Source organism: Pteropus medius, unplaced genomic scaffold (genome assembly GCF_902729225.1).
Source record: "Pteropus medius unplaced genomic scaffold, Ma_sr-lr_union100, whole genome shotgun sequence".
Lineage (NCBI taxonomy): Eukaryota > Metazoa > Chordata > Mammalia > Chiroptera > Pteropodidae > Pteropus > Pteropus medius.
In genome coordinates, this window is record NW_024346062.1 from 12502852 (window position 1) to 12525728 (window position 22877).

The window sequence follows — 22877 nt, forward strand, 5'->3', positions numbered from 1 at the left end:
TTGCTGATGGTGCTGTTGAAAACATTTCTCAAAGGCAAGCAGATAGTTTTTATCATTGTGTGGAATAATAGCTTGTGTTGAATATACTGGTCTCATAGTTCCCTATTAAAATTTAAGAGCTTTTGGGCATCATGTTAGGAATATTTATTTGGATATTCCAACTACAGCAGTTTTTCTAATCGTGATGAAAAACAAACAAACAAACAAACAAAAAACTCGTAACATGAAATCTGCCATCTTAACCATTTTCTAGTGTACAGTTCAGTGATGTTCGGTATAGTCACATTGTTGTGAAACAGATCTTCAGAACTTTTTCATCTTGTAAAAATGAGACTCTATACTTATTAAATTACTCTTTTCCCCTCCCTGTAACCCCAAGTAACCACCATTCTACTTTCTGTTTCTATGAATTTGACTACGTTAGGTACCTCATATAAGTAGAGTTACACATTATTTGTCTTTTTTGTGATTGTTTTATTTCACTATCATAATGTCCTCAAAGTTCATCTGTGTTGTAACATGTGACAGGACTTTCTTCCTTTTTAAGGCTGAATACAGCTTTTTAATATTTTGTCGATGAAATATTTCAAGTATAACAAAAATCATTTTAAAAAAAGATTTTTTTGTAGTAAGAAATACTAATTACAAACTACCTGAAGCTCTCTTTGACTCACATTTTGTGAACTGGGATAATAGGACATTTTGAGTAAGCACATACTGGTAGAATAAACAGGTGATTTATTTTTCCCATTTCTTGGTTGGTAGTTCTGTAACAGTGTTTGGTAAAGGTGATAAAAATGTGAAATATATGAAAAACACGTTACCATCTATCTTAGTAAGAATTAATTCACACTGTTTCCACACAGTAACTGCTAAACCAATAATAAAATAGATACTTCTTTATAATTACATAAAAATACAGTTAAACACAACACTGAGGAATATAATATTTTATAGAAAGATAATATTTTTGCAGTATGCATATGGAGTTATAAAGTGTTCATTCCTGTTGTTAATGTATACAAATGCAAAATAATTATAAGAAAGGAAACTGTTTTGAATTATCACTTTTTATACTTTAAGAAACATAGCAAGTATAACATCAAAATGATCTGATAATCAATGACTAGTCATTTAACATTTCCAATTATAAATTTTATTGCACTTATTGCTACAGTAATTTCACTGAGCAAGTATAGAAAAGAATTCAAATGCCAACTCTTATCTCTTTTCTACTTTCCTCTCCTTCCAACTCATCCCATTCACCCTTTACTATACTTCTTTCAGAATGGAGTCATAGAGAAACTTTTTCTAGAGGGACTAAATCACTTCTCGAGATTACTATAGAAATATATAGATTCAGTAAAAAAAATAGTGTTAAAAGATGATCTTTAGGTATATTAGAAGATAAAAGAACTCAAATGTAAAATACTATAACTTTACAAATGATTTCATTTAATTTATAGGATCTATTTATTTTGACTTTTAGTTTCTATTCTAATAAAAAATAGTTATGCAGATTTAATACATAGACTATTACTAAGCTGAAAGAATAAAGTCAACTGTTGCTTTATGTTGATTGTTATAGTAACTGTTTATGGGTAAGATTAGATGGAAAGTCCAATTCTCATAAAAGTTTCTTATAATTTTTAAATGGTCTGCATTGAATTTTTAGAATTATTTCAACCATGTCTTAAAAAGTTTGGTTCATCATTATACTTGCCAACTAAAGTACATTCTTTAAAAATAAAATGTATTATCGGGCAGGCAGCTGGCTACATAGCCATTTATGTGTTTTTATGTAAAGAAATAATGCAAGCATTTTAAGCTTTCACTCTTTGAAAAATACTTAAATACTTTCTTTGGAAATCATATAGCCTACACATATTTTATAAAAATGGAATATGGAAACATGGACAATCTGAGAACATCAGAAACCATGATATTCAGTGTCATATGCTCTAAAATAGTTCATGGTATAAGGCTTTGTCCAGATGTCCTATAGATTGCTCAACAGTCTAAATGTCTTTGTCATCATCTTTTAATGACAGCCATTCAAACAGCTGTGTTAATTAACTGCTGAGTAGATGGCTAACTTTGTAGTAGTTATTTGGGGAGACTATTATTATAGAAGGAGACTTCACTTTATATTTTAAGGCCTTTAAAGTCTATAATCTGATATCGGTGCTGTTAAGAAGAATATAGTAAATATAACTTCACTTGGCAGAGAGGGTGCTAGAACACGTCTCATTTCCTTAGTGTGTATATCAATGTAATTGAAATAAGAGAAGTAACAGAAACTATGGATAATGAGCTGTAGAGCAGAGATCACTGGAGTGAGTTTTGAACATAATTTTGCGAGAAAGATGGTCTCTGGTTGGGGAAAATGGCAAGCATGTGGCTTGAGCTAAGAGGATGGCAGGCAGTTGCCTGAATATGGAGCCATTGGGGATATAGAATCTGAAAGTATATGATTAGAAGTTTCAGACTGATGTTTAAAATACCATTATATGCAGGGATATGAGTAAAGTTACACTTCAGGAGAGTGCTTTCTGTAGCTATGGTTAAGATAAATTGGATGAGGAAGAGGCTATGGGAGGCAATTAAGGCCTGGACTTGGGCTACAGCTACAAAATTAGACTGAAATTTTCAGATGATCCTCAGGGCAATATGTGACTCCATTCAACTTAACATCCAGATGTATTTAAAATCCTTAGGGAAAAGATTTCCAAACATTTTGCCTGTTGTCATAGATACTTCAGGACTGAGAGAGGAAAAATAATTCAAAGGGAACACGAGATGGCAGCAGTTATATCACATAAAGAGAAAGACTGAGGAAAGAAAAACATTTGAAATTATTTTTAAAATAAAAAAAATGTAGCACTTTATTCTTTATGTTCTTTATTCCTTTTCGGTTCAGAGATTAGTCATTGGTTTCATGCTTCACAGCACATCTGAGGTTCATCTTGACTGTAGTAAAAATCCTACTCCATTATATGTGATTATTTCCTAAAATAAAACTGTAGCTGTTTTCTGAAGATTAATCTTCCTCTGTGTTATCTGAGGCAGAAGAGTTCTGGATGTTGCAAATTCGTTTTAAATGTTCCAACATTGCTTTTTCTTCCTCTTCTAGTCTTTCATCCTTCCTCATTTCCCACCTAAAAGAAAAATCACATCTTAGTATTTTTGTAACTTCCAAACCACAGTCAACACTTAGTTATTCAGGGTTTGAGTATGTGTATTCGCTGGTTTGTTGAGGCGTCTGTTTCTCTTTATTTATTCTTTACTGACTGCCTCTTGGGCAACACAATTCATTGGCACTGCTTCTGCAGAGTGGGCCAGGAGAATGGGAGAGAAAAGCAGTCAAACCAGCTCTACTCCAGGGTACAGTTTTAAAGTATTGTTTTAAATGAGGTTTCTGGATTTTGAATTTTAAAATATGGCTTACCAGGATATACATGCATATAAGTAAAATCTAGAATTAGCAATTAATAAGCAAATGTTTTTCACAGCATTTTCCTCTCACTGATCAGTGACTTTAGATTGCAGAGAAGTTTGTCAACAAGACTTTAATAGCGACAGAAATATCAGGCTAAATTGAATATACTTTAAAGGCGGGTCAGGTCTATTCCTAGAAATAAGATCAGATTTGAAATAATCAAGTTCAATCACCCAAGAAAAGCAGCAAATTGTTAGCAAGGTCCCATAGAGAATGTGCTAAGAGAAAGAAAGGAGAGAGAGAGAAAAAGAGATAAAGGAAAAAGAAAGAAATTAAAGACTTTCTAATTCTGTATGATTGGGAGATATAGAACAAAATGCTAAAAATATGGAACTATTATTTATATAATCTTGCAAAGTAAATATCACAGTAATCCAAGATTAATCCTTTCTTACCATCCTTCCTCTCTGCCTCCACTCTCATATATGCCACCTCCACAGGACTATTCAGAGCATCCTTAACCCAGGACTCCAACAAAGAATTATCTACACATATTTCCTTTCTCTTTTCTTCCTATTTCTACCAACCCCTAAGCCATCCACCATGATATGTTGCCACAAAAGGATTTTAAAACCAATGTTGATACATCCTAAAAGACCCTCTGCTATAAGGTCTTCAAGGGGGTAGGATTTTTTTAAAATTAAATTTATTGGGGTGATATTGTTAATAACATATATGACTTTCAAGTGTACAGTTCTATAATACATCAGCAATATATGGCATTGTATGCTCACGTCATCTGTATATTGCATTGTATGCTCACCACCCTCTGTCACCATATATTTGACCTCCTTAACCTTCTTTATCCTCTTCTAACCTCACTTCCCTTCTGGTAACCTTCATATTATTGTTTCCGTCTATGAGTTTGTTTGTTTTGTTAATTTGTTTCTGTTTTATATCCCATATATGAGTGAAATCATATGGTTTTTGTCCTTTTCCATCCGACTTATTTTGCTTAGCTGATTGTGTCAAGATCTATCCATGTGGTGGCAAATGGCAGTATTTCATTCTTTCTTATGGCTGAGTAGTATTCCATTGTATATATGTACCATATCTTCTTTATCCAGTCATCCATTGAAGGACACTTAGGTTGTTTCCATGTTCAGGCTGTCGTGAATAATGTTGCAGTGAACACAGAGGTACATATATCTTTACAAAAGAAAAAAGTTTCTAAATTTTCTGGTAGATATCCAGAAGAGGGATTGCTGGGTCATATGGTGGCTGTATTTATTTTCTGAGAAACCTCCATACTGTTTTTCACAGTGGCTGTATCAGTTTACGTTCCCATCAGCAGTGTATGAGTGTTCCTTTTTCTTCACATTCACTCCAATCCTTGTTATTTCTTGTCTTATTGATAATAGTTATTCTAACAAGTGTGAGGTGGTATCTCATTGTGATTTTGATTTGCATTTCCCTTACAACTAGGGAAGTTGAACATCTTTTCATATATCTATTGGCCATTTGTACGTCTTCTTGGGAAAAGTGTCTCTTTGGGTCCTCTGCTCAGTTTTTAATTGGATTTTTTTTAATTGAGTTGTATGAGTTCTTTCCACATTTTGGATATTAGCCTCTTATCAGAGTTATCGTTTGTAAACATCTTCTCCCATTTGGTTGGTTGCCTTTTTGTTCTGCTGTGCAGAAACTTTTCAGTTTGATGTAGTCCCATTCACTTATTTTGCTTTTACTTCCTATGTCTGTGGGGTCATGTTCCAAAAGCCTCTCTGAGACCAAGGTCCTTAAGTTTACTACTTGTTTTATTTTATGTATTTTATTGGTTCAGGTCTTATATTCAAGTCCTTAATCCATTTTGAGTTAATTTTTACTTATGGTGTCATATAGTATTCTAGTTTCATTCTTTTGCATGTAGCTTTCCAATTTTCCCAGCACCATTTATTGAAGAAGCTTTCCTTTCTCCATTGAATGTTTTTGGCTTCTGTGTCGAAAATTTGGCTCCTTTGTCCATGTACCCGTGGGTTTATTTCTTGGCTCTCAATTCTGTTCCATTGGTCTGTGTGTGTGTTTTTCTCCCAACACCATCCTGTTTTGATTATTGTAGCTTTATAGTATAATTTGAAGTCGGGGAGTATGATATCTCCTGTTTTGTTCTTTTTTTGCTCGGGAGTCTTTTATCATTCCATACAAAATTAAGGATTTTTTGTTGTATTTCTTTGAAAAATGCCACTAGGATTTTCATAGGGATTGCATTAAATCTGTATATTGCCTTAGGTAATATGGCCGTTTTAACTATGTTGATTATCCAATTCCTGAACACGTAACGTCTTTCCAGTTCTTTGTGTTTCCTTCAATTTCTTTCAACAATGTCTTATAGTTTTCAGTGTATAGGTCCTTTACTTCCCTTATTAAATTTATTTCTAGGTATTTTATTTTTTTTGTGGCAATTGCAAATGGAATTGGTTTCTTCATTTCTTTTTCTGATATTTTGTTGTTAGTATATAAGAACACAACAGATTTTTGTACATTGATTTTATATCCTGTAAATTTGCTCTATTTGTTTATTACTTCTAATAGTTTTTTGGTAGTCTTTAGGATTTTTATATATACAATCAGGAAAGAGATAGGATTTCTAACACAAAAAAGCAGCTGTTCAATGAATGTCTTCCAGAAACCCCCTATTATATTATATTTAAACTCCTGGGCAACAAACAGCCTGTCATACATTGGGAAAGCATATCGAGTTTGGGGTGAGATTGTTCTGGTTTTGTTTGGTAAAGAGAAAGCATGGGCATTGCATTTCTATAAAAACCTCCTAGTAGGTTCCACATAGGTTTCCTTGTTGGAGAGTTGGTTCAATTTGCCCTGGCCAGCCCTGGGAGGAAGAGAAAAGACAGAAGGGGGATTATCTGAGAGATCAGACCTGGGTTTAATTTACATTGCTTCTTCTTTCTCTGTCTGGGATTCTCCTCATCTCCTAGTACCAATGTTGGCTGAATCTAAAAACTACTGTTTCTGGCTGTCTCAGTTTCTCCATATGTTTCCATATGGTCAGAGTTAGGTTATTTGTATATAGGCTTTAATAACAACTTGAAGGGTAGATATTTTTTATCACTGCCCTGTTCAAAGCCATGTTTCAAGGGGCAATACTCCTAAAATTCTGTATTTGGAGATTTAAAATTAAACCCACAATGTTACCAAATACTGCTTTCATGGAATTTTTAAGATGAAGAACTATCCCTACCCATTTTATATAGGTGAATTTGGCATCAATAATTTGTATGCTAAGTTGAACTTCCAAGCATGAAAATAAATAGTGAGAAATTCTTACATAGCACTATGTATTAGGCATTGTTTTAAAGACCTGATATATCACTCTTTAAATCGCTAAAAATGTTATTCCCATTCTACAGCAGAATAAACTGAGATGCAGAAATGTTAATGTCACTTACCCAAGTACCCTTGGATTGAAGTAAGGTAGCCAGACTCTGGAGCTTGGCTTGTAAATACAACCAAATGGTTTTAAAACCATTTGATGAGTGTCATTAATTACAGTTAAAAATAGTTTAAATATTTTATTTCCTGAAAAACGTTGCCTAACTTGGGCTAGATATTTAAAAGAAGAACTTTCTAAAGTTCATATAAATACTCTTAAAGAAATCTAAACCTGAAAAATTGGGTTTGCCTTTTTTCTCCCATGTAAAAGTGCTAATATTGTATACTGAGTAAATGAATTATTTTATGAATGTCAACAATATATGTAATACACACGTAAATATTTTGATCATTGTTTCTACTTGTGAAAATTGAAAACACAAGCTCTCTGCTTCATTTTAAAAAACCTGTATAATTAATGTAATTTAAATAAATTGTATACATAATCAAATCTAAGATAAGGATTTTTGAAGCTTCATGACATTTATAGGAACGTTATAGTATAATTATGCTGTTAGTAATCAATGATATTAGGCAAAGTTATTTACCTACCACAAAATTCTTATTTTTGCTTTGTGCTTATTAAGAAAAATTATTTCATAAGAGAATAAGAAATTATGACAAAGATAGGAGAAACTAACTCTTAGAACTATGTTTTCCCTAATATTTTACTTTTAGAGATTAGAAGCATTAAAGATTTGATATGTATGTTTATCATGAGCGTTGTTATAGTTCACATCTGTAAGTCCTTAAAGAGAAGTTTATCTCTAATTCCATTGTAGTTTTAGGCTTTGTTAACCCAGTTCATAAACAATGCTATCGAAAAACTATTGGAAGAGAAAACAATCTGTTAAACACAATTGATTGGGCAATCTGGTTAAAATGTCTATCCCTAGTCTATATATTTAAAATCTGTAGTGGAAGTATGTCCCTAAGAAACCAGAGATGTCAGAACCAGCATATTGTAGTTCTCCTTAAATCAGCTTTATGAAGTGCTTATATTTTTGCTTTTCCTGACATTGGTAGCCTGCTCTCTTTCACTATTGCTAATTTCCCCACATGCCTACTCTGGAAAAAGAACTTCAACCTGACCCCCATTCCTGCTCGTAGCAGTGAATATGTTGTGTCTTAGACAGTGATGAGCAAGAAAATCTCATGAGATCCCACTGATCTGTACTATAGTCTTAATTATCTTCTGGAATGTGTTCCATCAGTATGGCTCCTACGTGAGTAGATGTGAGAGCTTGGCCTATCCTTGATTAGGGGGTCCCTTTTCCTATCCAAACACAACAAGGGACCCTAACAGAACCACCAGTCACAACCTTGCTCACTAGCACTAAGATTGATGTGGATGTTCTCAGCCTTGGTGTCTTCCTGGATTTACACACATTCAGAACTGGACCAGAGGTATCTGTCTGCTCTTCTGTATGTTCTATGACTTTTAGGTAACATATTCTTTGAATTTTAGGTGATTTTATAGGGCTCTTACATGTTCCAGATCATGGCTAAGAACTTTCTATTTCTGCTCACTTCAATGAGCAGTGGTGGATTTGGGATCTCTAAAATGCGACCTGGAGGGGTAGAAAATAAAAACATAGATCAGTGAGTAATTATTCCTGTGATCAGTTTGATGAAGTGTTTTATTTGGGGGTGCTTTGTAGATAACTGTGTGTCAGAACCAACTAGGAGAGCCATGCTTGGGGAGTGTTTGAGCATAAGGCATATCCTTGGTAGTGTGGGTCCAGGCTGTCACTAAAGTAAGTCCTGGGAGCAGGAAAAAGCACACAACAGCAGACAGAGGAGAGAGTCCAGCATCTAGAGTGTGAGAAGTTTTCTGAGGCATTTACTATGCCTTCTGCTAAGAGAAAAACATCTAAAACCTCCGAACTCAATGGTATCCTGAATGAGAGCATAGGCTCTGGAATCACTTTGCCTTTGGGTTGAATCACCTCAGGCAAGTTTCTTAATCTCTCTGTGCTTCAGGGTTCTCATATAAAATGGAATCCAAATTGACGGGAACACAGCTATGATCATTTATATATTGCCCATGACTGATTTCCCTCTATAATGTCAGAGTTTAGTAGTTGTCACTGAGACCCACTCAGACTAAATGTCCCACAAAGCCTAAAATATTTACCGTTTGTACTTTTACAGAGAATGTTTGCTAAATGCTGTTCTATAAGGGTGGTTCTTAACTGGGGAGACACTGCCTCCCTATGGGGAACTATAGAGAGCGTTTTTTGTTAACATCCAGAGGGTGTTTCTGGGATCCTGGAAAAAAGATGGTAAACATCTTTATTATGCAGCAGTGCCAAACAATAAAGAATTGTCTTTCCAAAATGTTAATAGCATCCCTGCTGAGAAACATGTCCTCTGAATCTCCAAGATAATGTTGAAGCGTCCCTGTCTAGTCCGTGATTTTACCTGAAATGGTTTTAGTGTTTCACTGCTTAGAACACAGTTTGCTGAAGAGTGGAAGTTTAGAAGTCAGGTGCTCGATTTGAATTCCTTATAAATCGAGTGGCTATGGGCAAGCCAGATAAACTGTGCCTCAGTTTCCTTACCAATAAAATGGGAATAATATCAGTGTTTTCTTCGTAGAATTGCCATCAGGATGAAATGACTAAGTACAACTAAAACATAAAATAGTGCATGGTTCACAACAAACACTAAATGAGCAATAACTTATTATTATGATTATCTGGCATATTGGTTAAAGTTACAAATAGCAGAAATCCTGATTGTGGTCGATTAAACCAATAGGGAGTTATTTTTAATCCAGAGGTGAGTGATTGCTGGCATGGATTAAACCAGACAACAGCAGGGCTGATGTCTGGTTCTCTTGTCTTTTACCTCATGGTTCCAAGATGGTCATTGTAACTTCAGCATCACATCTTTGTTTTGAGGAAGGAAAAAAGAGGAAAGTGTATATCAGCTGCACCTGTCCCATTTTATCAGGAAAATAAAACCTTTCCCATATTCCTAGCAGCAGATACTGGAACCATACTGTCTAGGTTTGAATCCTGACTCTGCATTTTAGTGGCTATGTGATATTAGGCAAGTTTCTCAACCTCTCTGTGCCTCAGTTTTCTCAAGTAGAAAATAGGAGATGCTAACAGTATATATCTAATGCATTTTTATAAAGAGTAGGTGAGCTATGAATTCATAAACTATTGCTAAATATTTTATGAGACTCTACTTGTACAAGTGCCTTCCCCAGAGCTCGTACCTCTATAGTTCTTTTCCTTCCCTGTACCCTTCACTCTGTTTTATCTGATAAATTGTCTTTCTTATAAATATGTGGGTAAAAGAAGTTATTAAATATTATGGTGGTTTCACTCAATGTTCAGTTATACATTTCTATGATCATGTTGTCATTCCCTCTTTTCTTTCTTTTGTTTCACGCTAGTTCATTCTGTTCGGCCTAGCATGACCAAGGCTATTTTTTTTTTTTATTATCTCTTTGTTGTATTTTTCAAATACAGTCTATAATGATGGCATTCGATCATATTATTGGCATTTCTCCTGAAACACCAATAAAACACTTGGTTATAAAAATGTAACTTGAAATAAGCCTCCTGATTTAATGTTATTATTAAGCATTTACACAGTACTTTATATTTACAAAGTGCTTTACAATTATTTATTAGTTAATTGTACTGTTAAACAACATTAACCATCTGGCCAAATTAATGATTTCAAATTATCCTGCCAGTTGGTATCTGAGGAGTGAAAAGTGAAGTCATATTGAATTTTATTCTCCTCAAACAAACCTTTTTGTCCTCTCCTCTATACAACAGTGTAGACTGGCTTCTAGGGAGATTCAAATCAGAAGGAGAAAGGATGTCTCTGTTCTCTTCTTCCTGTTGCCTTATAAATGTGGGCTTTCCTTAGGATTCATTCAGTCCTGGACCATCTTCTCTTCTCCCTAGGTAAGCCCCAAATTTATTCCCATATATTCAGCTGTTGTCTCTCCATCTGTAAGTCATCTGTCTCCCAAACTGATTCAAGATCTTTAAACTTCATTTTTCCCTCAGGCTTTCTAAATGCAATTTGTTGATGGCTATTTTTACTCCCACTCCAATTATATTCATCATTCATATGTATTTTTTATATACGTATTTTTTAATTATTCAAATTAACCATTACACCCACATTCAATAATACAGGGTCTGAACTTGAAGTACTTTATACTTCCACTTCCAATCTTGTCCCTAGTCAGTCACCAGTTAAGGGACATCTTACTCTGTAATCAGTTTCACATTCATCCTTCTGCCATCAGTCCACGGTTCGGGTGTTGTGAAATTTTGATTTACAATAAGAAATATATATTTGGTCCTCTTCCCAGTTTCTAGCACAGAGCTCCTAAAACCCTTGGAATTTCCTTTGATGAGAGCTATAAATGTTTCTTTTGTTATGTTAATGAAGTGACTTTTGGAAAGCTCTTCAGTTTGGGGGCTGGTTGCTAGTGGAGCCAACCATGTGGGACTTTCAGTACCCCCCCACAACTTCCTGGGAGAAGAGAGGGACTAGATATAGAGTTCAGTCACCACTTGCCAATGATTTAACCAATCATTCCTGTGTCATAAAGCCTCCATAAAAAGCCAAAAGGACACAGTTCAAAGAGTTGCAGGATTGGTGAATACATGGAGCTTTGGAGAGAATGGTGTGTTGGAAGAGACCACGGAAGCTCTGCACCCTTTCCCTGTACTTTGTCCTGTGCATCTCTTCCATCTGGCTGTTCCTGAGTTATATCCTTTTATAATAAGTTGGAAATCTAGTAAGTCAAATGTTTCTGTGAGTTCTATGAGCTGCTCTAGCAAATTAATCAAACTCAAAAAGGGGATTGGTGAAACTGCCAATCTGTAACCTGGTCTGTCAGAAGCACAGGTAACAATCTAGACTTGTAACTGGCATGTGAAGTAGGTGGGGCAGTGGCAGCGGAGGGCAGTTTTGTAGGACTGAGCCCTTAACCTGTGGGATCTGATATCACCTCCAGGTAGATAGTCTCAGAATTGAGTTGAATTGTAGGATATCTAGCTGGTGTCAAAGGATTGCTTGGAGGTGTGGGAAAAAGATCCTCCACATAGTAGAGTTGTACGCAGAATCATAGGTGCTCATGATTTCATTGCCTGAATGGTACAGTATTCTCTAGATATTCAGAGCTCAAGCCTCACACAACTACTACTATAAACCCACATTGACTGCTCTGCCTATAGAGTTTAAAGTCTTGGAGTTCTAGCTTGGTAGTGGTTCTGTTTAGCTGCCACTATCTTTCTTCAGGGAGAAAATTATTTTCATTATTGTCTTTTGCCTTATATTTTCCCACATTTGCACATCTGCTTTTGCTATTCTACTCACCTGATATGCCTTTCCACGCACTCTCAAACCTGCTCATTTCTTCAGACGCAATCTATAGTCTACCTCGTCCAGGAAGTCCTTCCAATTATCTAACCCTAATGTGATTGTCCTTCCTCTTTTGAGTCGTCTGGTTCCCAATGTCAACACTATTTTGATCAATTAGCCACACAGAGCTTTGTTACATCTCTTCTATGATTTTCTTGGGCTGTTATTTCATGATTATACTTTTTTTTGTTCGCATGTAGTATCTTTTCACCGTACTTGGAGTTCCTCGAGGAAGACTTTTAAGTATCTATAGTTTTTATTCCAGATATTTTATTTCAAGGAACATATTTCAAAAGACTAGTGCTCTGCACGCTACACTCTGTACACTTTTAAGCATCCACAAAATATCTGTTGATTGGTATGCCTTAGAAGTTTAGATGTTACTATATTATTCTTTGGTGAATTGAAGAATAACCTTTATCTACCAGTATCACAATGGATGTTAGTCGGTATGTCAAATAGGTCTTGTTATTTGGATGAATGGTAAAAATTAGGTTCTTAGGGCCTTAAAATTAGTCTCTTTATCCTTACTTTCTACATTACTAGTTGATTCTTAAGGTCTTAAATTCAATTATTATACCAAAAGACAACAACTTCCTGCAAGTTCATTCATGTACTAACCATCCCCACATCTTTTTTAAGAGATGGTGATATAAGGAAAACAAGATGTTAGTAACTTCATTTTATTTGGTACCAGACTAGAGTTTACGACCAATGTAAAAATGTTCTAAAACAAGCCTTGGTTTAGCAAAGTACTTTGCTTTATATAGGTTGTAATCTACACTGGAGTAAGTTCTTTTGTAGGCCACCAACTAATTAAACATTTAATTTCTGAAAATGTGACACCATGATTGATCTGAATAACCTTTTCCTTACTCTTCACTTTTTGTACCACTTACAGTGAAGTATGTAACTTCATCCATTGGTCTCTTTTGGATCTCTGGTTGTTGATTGCCTTGCTTTTCTTGTTAGAAGTTCCTCAAAAGTATACACTAGGATTGTAATAAAAGGACTCTATCATTTTAGTTCTCATGAAATTATTACAGTTAATTCTTAGAAATTATACAGGCCAACAAAGCTCTTTTAGTCATTAGTAAAACATAATCATTCATTTTTCATTCTGGTTTAATGCAATTATCTGAGAATAACTAAATATTTAGGTTCTTAATTTTTAAAGAATGAGAATATATAACACTAACTAAGCAAACTCAAATCTCTGTGTTATAACCTAGGAATCCATAAGACTATATACCAGTTTTATACACTATACCTAACACTCACTATACCAGTTCTTAAGATATGGCGTTGTAGGTGTAGAAGAAATAGAAGACTGGCCCAAATTAGCAAAAACTAGGAAACTGTCTCAATGAATGGTATTGGTAGGAAATTAACTGTAGTGGACCCCTACTTATAAGTTACTTGTTATATTGGGCTTTTAGAACATGTAGTTTATGTTTTAAAATATCTGCCTTGGTTTTGGTTTTTTTGATATCTATCAGAATTAGCCACATTTTAGAAGAATTTTGCTGTATATAATTAATTAGCCCATTCATCCAGCAAACATTTATTGAGAACCTGCTAACTTCAAAACACTGTGCTAGGTAATGTAGAAGTGGGAGGAGCCAGATATGCTCTTGTCCTCAGGGAACTTATTCAGACTGAGAGAGTTCATCATATGGGCTGGACTGAATAATTATTCTTAATATATAATCCCATAAAGATTTTTTAAGAAATATTTCCTTTTAGGTATGAAATGTCAATGGTAATATAAGGCACGGATGCCATTTCCTTAGGCTTTATTTTAATAGTTGTTTGTGGGAAAGGCATAATTCAGGCATTTCTTCCTTGACTCATAATGTAATCTGAGGCAGCTTTAAAGAATAATTCATATTCTTCCTCATTCATTGGAAAAGTAGCAACATTAATGGCAGAAAGCATCCTGATTTTTTTGAGTAGTAAAGTCATTATCAAATTCTGTGGTAAAATTGGAAACTATAGAATTTGATGTTCTTCTTCAAAGACAATTTCTATAGGAAGCTGATGATGAATAGTACTTAGTCCCAAAGGATAGACTTTAAGGAGGGGACAAATATAAGGCTATTCTATATTTCAGAATAATTTAATGGGTATTGCGATTCATGAATAGTTACGGGAAATCTATTATAAACCAGAAAATCAATTTTGAATATAACCACCTTGAATATAAACGGCACTATTTTTTAGTAGCTCTGTCTTTTTATCTTTGTAAACCATAGGATTAGAGAGTCTCTTCCTTTGGAGACAGGCTTTACAATACTATACTTAATAGCTATTAATAGCTATTAAGTATAGTGACCTACCCACTTTTTGTTATGTTCTCCAGATGATGCAAATCCACAACCATTTTTGCCTAATGTTTTAAAAGCTAAGTTTTAAGAAATATATATAGTTCCACTCCATCTTTTTAAGCATACACTTACTGGAGATGGAGAAAGCAATGTTATTCTCGTCATGTAACCTAGATAATTTATTATTGCTTAGCTTTATCTTCTCTAAAATAGAATAGCTTAAAATTTCCTTGTAGACGCATTCTTAACATTTTAAAAGTTTTATTTTTCTCTGAACTTTGTATTGAATCTCTAAGGTAGTTAATTACTAGTGTCCTACATGGGAATTACAAGGCTTTCTTTTATTTCCAGTAGGGACACTTAGAAATGAATGGATAGCAAAAACCTCACTTTGACAAAGGAGCAAAGGGAGCTTTACAAACTTATTTCTGACTTAATCCACCAAAAAAAATAAGGTCAAAAACAGTTAAGAATATCATTGATTTGTACTGCTTATTTTCATATTTAAAGATACAGATTTTATTTTTAAAATTTTATTATAGAGGTTTCAATGAAATGTAGAGGACCTTTAATTTTTATAGAATACTGTAAATAGCAGTTGCATCTTTGCCCTTGGAAGTTATACAACATAGACTTTTCTTAAAATAAGCAAAGTGAGTTATTCCAAGTCCCCACAAATTATTTTCACCTAATTTAACATTTTAACATCCAGAAAATAAGCTTTATTTATTTTATTAAAATATCTCACTGTTAATATAGTATATACCACTGAGAACTACTGGAACCCAATGTTATACGTATCTAACATATAATACATAGAAATAGAGTAGATATAAATATATAGAAATAAATACTTAAAATACAGAGAAATAATTACAGCATATCTATGAAAAGCTTTACTCAAGACTATTAAATATCAATACTTGCCATAATGTATTAGCAGCTTGGTTGCTTGCTTCAGCCAAGAATGTGTTGTATGATTATGATAACTGTCTATATATGCAGTTTATCCAGCTCTTTCTGCAGGAATTCAAATGAATGTTCTTTTGTAAGGTAGTAGATTTCTTTTGCTACTACTAATGCAGTAAAAGGAATGTTTCTAAGCCCAGGAACAAGCAGCAAAACCCTTAATTTGAATTTATAGCCTTCAGAGACAATCTATACCACAACTTAACTGTCCCAACCGATTTATTTTAATTAATATGATTTGCTCTATAGATTTGAGGAGGAGAGTTATATACCAACAAATGGGACAACTAAGAATGCTAACAGTAACATTTTAAATAGTTATGGCTTAGGGAAAACACAAACAGAAGCACAGCCATCAGTAGTAATGGAAACTGAACTTTTCCGTTACTAGTAAATCATCTCTATCTCCATAGAGAATACATTTCCACCAGTGGATTTTTTTTTTTTTAAATCACAAGAGTTTAGATAGAAGGCCAAGGTCATGCTATTTGGCCAACACTTAGTGCTGATGTAGAAGAAATGTCCTTTGCTAATAGAAGTGTCAGGACCACTATATATTGGCAGAACCACATTGCTGATTTTTCTCAGGGTAATGTGCAATTTAGTGAATCAAAAGAAAAGTCTTCTTGCTAAATTTTGTATACCTAGAAATGTTCATGGACTGTGATCTATAGACACTTGGTGTCTATTCCATTTATTAAACTTTTATATTAAAAGATACTTAAGCTGTGTCAAACAATACTATTCTTGTTCTAAAAATGAAAAAAAAAAGCCTCTTTTCATTAAGAGGGAAAGAATTGTGTATTTACAACTCTAAAATTTCCAAAAATTGAGTGTATTTTTACTAGCCTGTGTAAAGCTGATGCCAACACAGGAATCGCAGTTTGTTTTGGCAACACAGGTTGGCACAAGGCTAACCATTGCACTAACCACTTCTGTGGATAGCAATCTGAGTAAAAGCACCATTTCAAAACAGGCTAAAGAGCCTGTTTGTAATCTCTGTTACTAATAGCAACATTGTGTTTAGAAAAGGGTTTGAAATTTAGACCTGGCTCTTATTTTGTTTGAAATTGGCTAAGAATTTAGAAAGATTAAACCATTCTGGGATCCAAGAAATGTGAGCCCTACATGGTTAATGGAACCATTACTCTTCACTGAGTTGCTGCCTGTGTGTTCATATTCATACAGGTTCTAAAGCTCTTTTCTTTTATTCATTCAGTAACCAAAGTATTTACAGAATGCCTACTATGTGCTGGCACTGTGAAGGTTTGGAATATATAATAATAATAGCTGATACTTATTTAGCAACTTCCATGTGCCAGGCACTGTTGTAAGTACTTTCCATATGTTAGTTCATTTAGCCCTCATAGCAACTTTATGAGGGTTAACTAATTATTATTATTGCTACAGGCCATGAGTTACCCAAGGTCACAACTGGTCATTGGTGGAGCCAGGACTCTAACCCAAGCAGCTGGCTCCAGAGTTAGATGCTCTTATCTGCTATAGGTGGATCGACTGCAACCTATTGCTCTCTGTGTCTCTCTCTGTCTCTATGCCTCCTGTAAGTGAATGCCTACTATGCTGCTCTCATGGAGCTCACAGTTTAATACACTTTATATCCACTCTGAATATGTCAGAAAATTAATTAATGGGAAAACAAGACAACAAAACAGTCTCTTTGCACCCTTTGTGCCAGGCCAGAATTGTATCTGATTTGAGTATGTTTCAGACCCACTTGAGTTGTAATGCCATCGCTTTCACAGTGGTGGCAGATTAGGAGCCTCACGAAATAACTGACATTGCCTCAGCTCCTGGGAGAGGATAGAACTGCTCCCTGACTTTCTTTCTTCACCCCTGGGGAACTAGTAAGTGCTGCTTTCTCTAACTTTATGCTAGCATCAAGGAGGTTGAGTGGCATGATAAATAAGATCTTTACCTTTGTAGAACTTACATTCAAATGGAGATCAAAGTTATTTCAAGAGAATATTTCATATTCTGACCCTTCAGTAAGCTCTGGTGCCCTCTTCAATAGCTACACAAAGTGTGGAGTACATCATGTGCCACATTTGGTCACTCCTTCCAAGATTCTTGGCTCGATCTCTTCTTGTTGTTTCAGCTTAGGATATTTAACATGAAATCACCACTACAATGTGGGGCTCCCATAGATGAATTTTAAGTTTTAATAATTTATCACTTTAACTTTTCAGAGTAGCTCTCTACGCATTTTAAAAAATACGTCAACCAGTGTGAGTCCAAGCTTTGACAAAATGCATAAAAGTAACGCCAAGTCTAAGATAAATTGAACCTCTAAGCACATTTTGCTTGCATTTCTTCCTTGTTTCTAATTTAATAAATGTTTCCCAGAATAGAGTTTGCAAATCAAAGTAAATATATATATAAAATGCTTACTTATTCCCTTTTGGGTTCTGTGTCAATTGTGTACATTTCATAAATATAAACATAAGACTTATTTGCTAAGGAATTATATTTGTTGATGTGGCAGCCTTATGGCTTAAAGTATAAAAAATTCATACCTTGTCAATTATGAATTGCATTTCCTCCATTTGTATAGAATATGGAACTTGTTTGAGTACTAGCTAAAAATGTACGTGATACTATTTCAGATGTATTGTTAAAAAAAATAATAAAAACCTCATCCTGCCTTAAGAAGTCAAACGACATCTAAAAACTAGAATCCTTTTGAATAAAAAAAATCTGTCCTTTACTCATTTATTCAGCTTTCTTCTTACTACATCCATTTACTAATCCTATCAGTCCTATTTCTTTTGATATATCTTTTAGTCTGATGAGTGCCATAATAAGAATGCAGCATGAATACCCTTTAATACTTATTTTTTTCAAATTTAAACATCTTCCTTGCTAAGCAGAATTAATATACTGACTAACTCCCACAGCTATCACCCTGGATGCCCTCTCCCTATTTCATTACTATTTGGTGGATGAACACATCATTTGAATGGTATTTATCTTGACAGATAGTGAAAAAATAGTCTTGGCCCAAAAAGCTATGCTGTGTTTCTAGCTCTTGTTTATGAGGCATCTTCTAGCAAGCACTCTCAATGCAGAGTTGCATGCACTAAATGGGCCCTACTCCAATCATTGGTATTTTCCCTGAGTAAAATCCTATATCACTGTCAATTTAATTAGAAACTGGCCCTTTGCTCTATCTTCCTAATTATCTCACCCATTATCCCTCGCACCCTAAAATCATATCATTCTCCAGAGAATAGGTTATTTATTAAAACATCCTTGTCTCATTGCTCCCAGATAACTGTCTATGACCTTTTTCTCTCTTCAACTGCTTTTTAACATCTCTCACCACTGCTTAAGGTGTCTAATAATGCTTTATGTTTACACTTAGTACACCACACTATTGCCACATACAGAAAATTTTGACTACATTTCCAGAGCTTTTTGGAGCCAGAGTAAACCAAATACTGTGTTACCTCTTTCTATGTCTGTCAGATGAATAAGCCAATACAACTGCCTACTATCTTGAGAGAAGGCATCACTACTTCGGGGAGTCTTCTTTCCCACCTTCACAGTCCCAAGCACTGCCCTTTACTCCTGTCTTTTGAGTTTATCTCCCTAATTTAGAGTTTAACTTTGAATATATCAGTGGACTAACACTAAAATTAACTTCCAAAAGGAGTCCATTTATTAAGTTAAATAATTTCCTTCTATATTTAACTATACGAATTAAAGGTTGGATTACTGTCTTTTTTTTTTTTTTTTAGGGAAATAGGAAGTATTACAAAAACAGACGGTTGACATTGGGGTATTTCATAAACAAAATCATTCCAATTTTTTCTATCTTGCCTAGCTATCCTATTTATCATAATCTATGAATTTGGACAAAATGTAGCAAATCTAATTCAGTTATAAGCAGTTAACATTCAAAGGTTATCCTCACTGCTGTCCAAATATTTGTGATGAGTTTCTGCTACTGTATTATAATTCTGATTTCCATATCAAATTTATTAAATTTTCTTTACTGTTAAAATCCATCATTGATCTGGCAATATGCAATAGAGCCAATAATGTCTACTGATGTTTAATATATCTAACTTTGTTGTAAATTCAGTTATAAAAAAACAAGGTCTTTGCCAGCCCTTTCATTTATAGGCAATAGAGTATGCTCAAGAGGATCTTACCTAACAATTCAGAATTATCATTAAAAAGTGTAAAAAGACCATCACGGGCCAGTTTTTCTTTAACATTAGCCAAAAGATGAACTCTGCCTAAAGAATACTTTGGGAATATAGTACATTAATGACCCAATGGAATAAACACTCAGCCATCAAAAAACACTGAGTTTGAAAAATTGCTTTTTCTTAACCTAACTCTGTATAAACAATATAAAGAGATTCATTAATGCTGAGATATGCTGCGTCTCTAGTTTCATTTTCACAAAACTTCTACACATCTCCATAGAATCCAGATTAGTTCTCTCACTAAATAACTATGACATTACCATTATTAGTGTTCATAGGAAATCCCTACTTAAAAGCACAACAGGGAAATTACTAGACAGCATCCCCAGCCCCAGGAAATACAGAAACACAAATAAACACCCATAGATAATAAAACATTGGAAAATGATAAGAATAATCAAGAAAATTGCTTTATCTTTAGCTGTGGTTCAGCTATTCAGCCAACTTTAACCAATGTTATTATTCTGTTGTTTTTAAAATGTAGGAAAATATTTGCAATCAAATATTATGATGAAAAGTGTCAAACTAATTAGGAAATGAAACTAAACTATCAAGCAGTGAAATACTGGGTGTGTCATTAACCTTAAATTCTATATTACATGGAAGCAGAAAAGATGCCAGATAAAAGGCTCAGTTTGCAGACTGAAATATTTCACTTTAACCTATTCCTAGCTTCTGTGGGTTTCTTTTCTAGATTTTTCTATCTTCAGTAACTAGAATTCTGTTCCCATTCATTTGATACTAACCTAGCATTGCCTGTAGGGCCGGAAAATTAAACTGCTGAAGTATAATCAACCCCTTTATAGAGAAGAGCCATTTCTAAAATCCCTGAAACGCCCCTCGATTTTGAAATTCTTGTGTTGTTTTGTGGAATTTATTAATATGAGAGAGGGAAAGTGAAGAGAGATAGTAATGCAGGACTCTGGGTACCTAGACATCAAACCATGAGCCACGATGATGTCTGTGACCAAATGGGTGGTTATTATATGCTAGGCAATGGTAATTAACTAGTCTAGACTCCTTTTAAAAACTAATAAGCTACTTAATGACTGTGTCTTAGAAGCTATACAAACTTCATAGAACATAATTGAACGATATATGAGAATGTAAAAGTAAATACTTTTATAGTGCCTACTATGAGTCAGGCAATATATTAGGCAAAGGGGATAACATATTGAATATGAAAATTATTGCCCCTTCTCTTATGGAACTTAATATCTGTGGTGAACAAATTTTGGACAAGTAATCTAATTGAACAAATTAATGAATGGCAGTATTGCAAAAAATCAATATTCAGGTCTTTTATACTTCAGTAATTATTATAATTTTCTACATATGGATCCTGCATATTTTTGGTTAGGGTTATTGCTAGAAATTTTATGATGTGCATGTTGCTATTATTGGGAGAATCTTTTCTACTATCTCTTCTGATATTGGTATATTGATATTTTTCTCGTATTTCACAGCCTTACTGATTTCTGCTTAAGAGAATTTTATGTGGCATTTTTGGGTTTTCTAAAAAATACTATCTGCAATTACCAACCACTTTTCCATTTTCATCTCCAGCAGTTAGTCCATTATTTCTGATTTGTGTCTTACTGCACTAGCAGAAATTCTAGAATAATGTTTGAATACGATTAGGAATTTCATTCCCTCTTGATTTTAATAAGAGTTCTGGTTTTATAATTAACATTAGATGATGTGATCTGTCTTTTTAGATATACTTTTTTTATTAGAAGGAAGTATTTTTCCTTCATTTTGTTTCCTTAAGATTGTGTTTGTTTGGAATCAGTTTAGGTTTTTGGTTTTTTTTTTTTAGGTTCATAATTAAGATTTCTGAGTTGGTTAAAGTATGACTTTTTTTTTTCAAGAAGGGTATGTGGTGCTATAATCTTTAAATTTTTGAAAGACTGAGAATTGTGCTGCCGTCACATAAACAACAACCAGGAGGGCATATAATTCTTAAGTTACAAGTTTTCTTCTTAAAATGCCATAGACAGGTGAGAATGCAAAATTTAACAGCCACTTTGGGAAGTGTTTTGGTAGTTTATTAAAAAATAAAACATACATCTGCCATATAACCCAACCATCCCACTCCTAGGTGTATATCCAAGAGAAATGGAAATTTATATTCACACATAACCCTGTAAAAAAAAAGTTTATGACAGCTTTATTCACAGTGACCCAAACTGTAAACAACCCAGATGTCCAAAACCATTCCATACTTTGGAATACCATTCATTCATAAGAAGGAACAAATTTTCGGTTCACACAACGACTTGGGTGAATTTTAAATGCATTTTCCCAAGTAAAAGAAGACAGAATCAAGTTGCTATATATTATGTGATTCCATTTTATGTGACATTCTTCAAAAAGATAAGTGGCTGTCAGTGGTTAGGAGTGGGAGGAGAGATTATTGATAAAGGGGTAACTTCTTTGGGGGGGATGATGAAATTATTCTGTAGGGAACTATAGTAGTGTACTCATGACTCTATGCACTTGTCAAAATGCATAGAACTGTATACCACAGAGAGGGAATTTTATTGTATGAAAACAACAAAATCAACTAGGATGTCAGGGAGAAATATGGAATGCAGACTGTGATAAGGGAATCTATATTACAAATGAATTATATAACCACTGAAGGGGTGAGTGAGAAAGGAGCTAAGAAACTCTGGAAAGCCATGTTTTGACTGAATTCTTTAAGGCTAAAGACAAAAACAGCTGTTTACTAACATTGTTCTCCAGTTGGTAATTTGTTCCTCACAAAGGTAATGATTAGAAAATCTAAAACGACTTTTTCAGATTTTAAATTTTTTTAGATTTTAAAGGTATTGTAGATGTTTTTAAAGATATTTTGATTTATGTTTATATACTAGAATTGAATTAATAAATAAATTTAGAAAATGAGAGTCAAGTTTCTTACTATCAGAAAGTTACAAATAAGGGAGAAGATTAGAACTCTGTGGTGTTGGATTAAAATTGGAGATACAAGTACAAACTTTTAAAAATATATACATGTAAATGATACAGAAATAAATTCTGATATATGTA

The 22877-nt window shown here is 34.0% G+C and overlaps 1 protein-coding gene across 18 annotated transcripts in view; it reads right to left on the reverse strand.

Annotated features, from left to right (window-relative positions):
• Window positions 1-935: 935 nt before the first annotated feature.
• KIAA0825 (KIAA0825 ortholog) overlaps window positions 936-22877 on the reverse strand; it is a 355235-nt gene continuing 333293 nt past the window's right edge. For 17 of the 18 annotated variants that reach the window (XM_039875078.1, XM_039875074.1, XM_039875077.1 and 14 more), the window contains one exon: window positions 936-3158. In XM_039875078.1, the coding sequence (XP_039731012.1) occupies window positions 3041-3158 (118 nt within the window). In that variant the 3' untranslated portion in view covers window positions 936-3040. Of the gene's footprint in view, window positions 3159-13191; window positions 13285-22877 lie in introns of all 18 variants that reach the window. The other variant, XR_005655479.1, reaches the window with a different exon arrangement.